Source organism: Rhagoletis zephyria, unplaced genomic scaffold (assembly GCF_001687245.7).
Source record: "Rhagoletis zephyria isolate East Lansing unplaced genomic scaffold, Rhagoletis_zephyria_1.1 Rzeph_scaffold_16282, whole genome shotgun sequence".
NCBI classification, from domain to species: Eukaryota; Metazoa; Arthropoda; class Insecta; order Diptera; family Tephritidae; genus Rhagoletis; species Rhagoletis zephyria.
The window spans coordinates 9646-12033 of record NW_016173347.1 but is presented as its reverse complement, the minus strand read 5'-3'; the positions used below and the strand labels follow the sequence as shown (position 1 = coordinate 12033).

Sequence of the window (2388 nt, the reverse complement as noted above, 5' to 3'; positions counted from 1 at the left end):
TGCGATCTGCGAATTCGCTACCAATTCAATGTAGATACATATCTCCATTGTTGAGGGATGCCTTTTTAATACCAATTTAAGCAAGAATTAAAAAAAAACCGAATTTAAAATTTTTTTATAAATAATTTTTTTTTTTCATTTTTATTTATTTATTCATAGTCAAATTTCATGTAATCTTTGCACCTTCCTCATCTTTTTTGAAAAATATCTCTTTCCTTGTTTAAAATTTTGCCCGCTAATTTAGTTCTTCCAGCCCACTGTTACTATGAGGAATTGGAGCTAGCAGTACCAGTCAATGAGACCCTCTATCCCACAGATATTGAATTTCACTGCATAACGGTCACTTGCCGGCATGATTACGTGCTGATAATAAAGCAGTAAGTGTAATTGAAAAAGAAAATTTTCAATTAAATTTTAAGTTCGATACAATTTTTTAATAAATTCTGAATTGAAAGCCACTTTTTGGTAATTAGCTGTGAATAAATTTTAGGCACAATTTGGAACCATAGATTTTTTTTTAATTTTCTGTATATTTTTTCAAGAAAAAATTTCAGTCGGAACTTCTATATTAAATAAATTTGGCGAAAAAAAAAATGTTTGAAGGCAAAAAATTTTAAACTTAATTTTAACTGAGTTTTTCCAACGTGTTTTACGAGAAATTTAATAAATTTTTTTAATAACTGATTCTAAATAAGTTTTGCGCTAATTTAAACGAGAAGTTAATAAAAAAGCGGTTAAAAAGTCCAAATTGTTTATAGTTCTGAATGTATTTTCTTAATGTATGTATGTATGTAACTAAATTAATTTTTGTATTTAAATTAATTTTTTTGTGGATAGTAATTCCAATTAATTTTCAATAAACTTCAAGTCAAGTCAAACAAAATTTTATAAATATCAGTTCTGACTAAACCAATTCCAGCAAGAAATATGTAAATTTTCAACAAAAAAACTATGTAGCTCCAATTAATTTTTTATGATCACTTTCAAACAAATTCTATATATGTTCTAATATATGTTCTTTAAATTTCATAACTTCTCGTCCATTTTATCTACACTTACAGCTGTGACCGTTATCTGCTGCGACACGGTTGCACCGAGCAGCCACCCGACTATAGCCGGCCTTACCCTAATTGCTGTGTTCAAATTAAATGTATTGATTAAATTTCATGAAGATAGATATACATAAATGTCATATATAAGAAATAATTTATAGAAGTCAATAAACAAAAGTAATTTTTTTTTTAATTTTCATTAATTTTAAATATTCTTGTCCATTTGTTGACTTCGAGCACAACAACAACAAACATAAGAAATGCGAGGGAAAGTCCCACTGAGCTCGGCCAGTAGATTCAAAAATATTTTCGTAAATCACCCGCTTCCCCACCAGAACCAGTTTCTAACGCTAGGGAAAGCCCAACTGTCCCCACTTTTAAGCGCACAAATGCGCATCATCGCCTCGAATATTGTCAAATTAGCCGACTATCTACATACTTTGAACTTGACCGAAGCGGCCGCGATCGTGCCAAGTAGTTGTTCAAAAGTAAATGAAAAACGATTAGAGTAAATAGCGCAAATAAATTGAAAACAAATAGCAAACCAAATCTTATTATTAAAGCTTTGCTATTGAATTTCCGAACCACAGTCACTGTTTGCACTTTGTCGAGTAAAGATAGTTTTTTACGCTTTCGAGAACACCGTAAACGCGTGCTATGAAGTGTGTTGGAGTCTTTGGATCGCTGTTGTTGGTGGTGTTTGTGGCATCATTGGGGAGCGCAAAGGCCGGTTAGTGCGAAGGAAATAATTTTTATTAAAACGTTTTCTAATTCATTTCTTTCGCAAGATTGCGAATATGGTGGCCAGCTGGCGAAGAGCGGCGCGGAGTTTCAAATAAAAGGCGAATGCAATTTGTACAAATGCCACGAAGATGGCAGCATAACTGCCAAGACGTAGGCTGGTTGGCGCTCCACGGTGCTTTTTTATTCTAAAAATTCTTTTTTATTTATTTATTTTAGCTGTCCCTATGTAGTTGCTCCTAATTATTGCAAAAAGATTCCACAAGACGACTCGAAGCCCTACCCCGCCTGTTGTGAAACATTCGATTGCTGAGCTTGTTCAATGAGGATATTTTACTTTTTATTTAAATACTAGCCAATGCCCGCTTACTTCGCGGCGCCTAATAAGAGCTTTTCGTTGGCCAATGCAAAAGAGCGTTTAAAAACAAAATTAGTCTGTAAAGTCAAAATTTTTGATTTAAGTTGAAACCACTAAGGTGCAGTATCCTCCTCTCACATAGGCCAATAATAGTAACGCTGTGATACCATATGGAATACCTATCCCTTTTGGTGTCATGAGCTTTACCAATGGTCTTATTTCCACTCGTGAGATCTC

The 2388-nt window shown here is 33.3% G+C and overlaps 2 protein-coding genes across 2 annotated transcripts; both read left to right on the top strand.

Annotated features, from left to right (window-relative positions):
• Positions 1-244: 244 nt before the first annotated feature.
• On the top strand, positions 245-1216 carry LOC108379398 (uncharacterized; the record flags this gene model as incomplete). Its single annotated transcript, XM_017635741.1, has 2 exons — positions 245-377; positions 1062-1216. Coding segments are annotated over 2 exons (233 nt in total), but the record flags the coding sequence as incomplete, so codon positions are not given.
• Positions 1217-1637: 421 nt separating this feature from the next.
• On the top strand, positions 1638-2143 carry LOC108379399 (venom peptide HsVx1-like). Its single transcript, XM_017635742.1, has 3 exons — positions 1638-1782; positions 1841-1946; positions 2013-2143. The coding sequence occupies exons 1-3, from the start codon at positions 1710-1712 to the stop codon at positions 2104-2106; spliced, it is 273 nt and encodes a 90-aa protein (XP_017491231.1). The 5' UTR covers positions 1638-1709; the 3' UTR covers positions 2107-2143.
• The last annotated feature ends 245 nt before the right edge of the window (positions 2144-2388 follow it).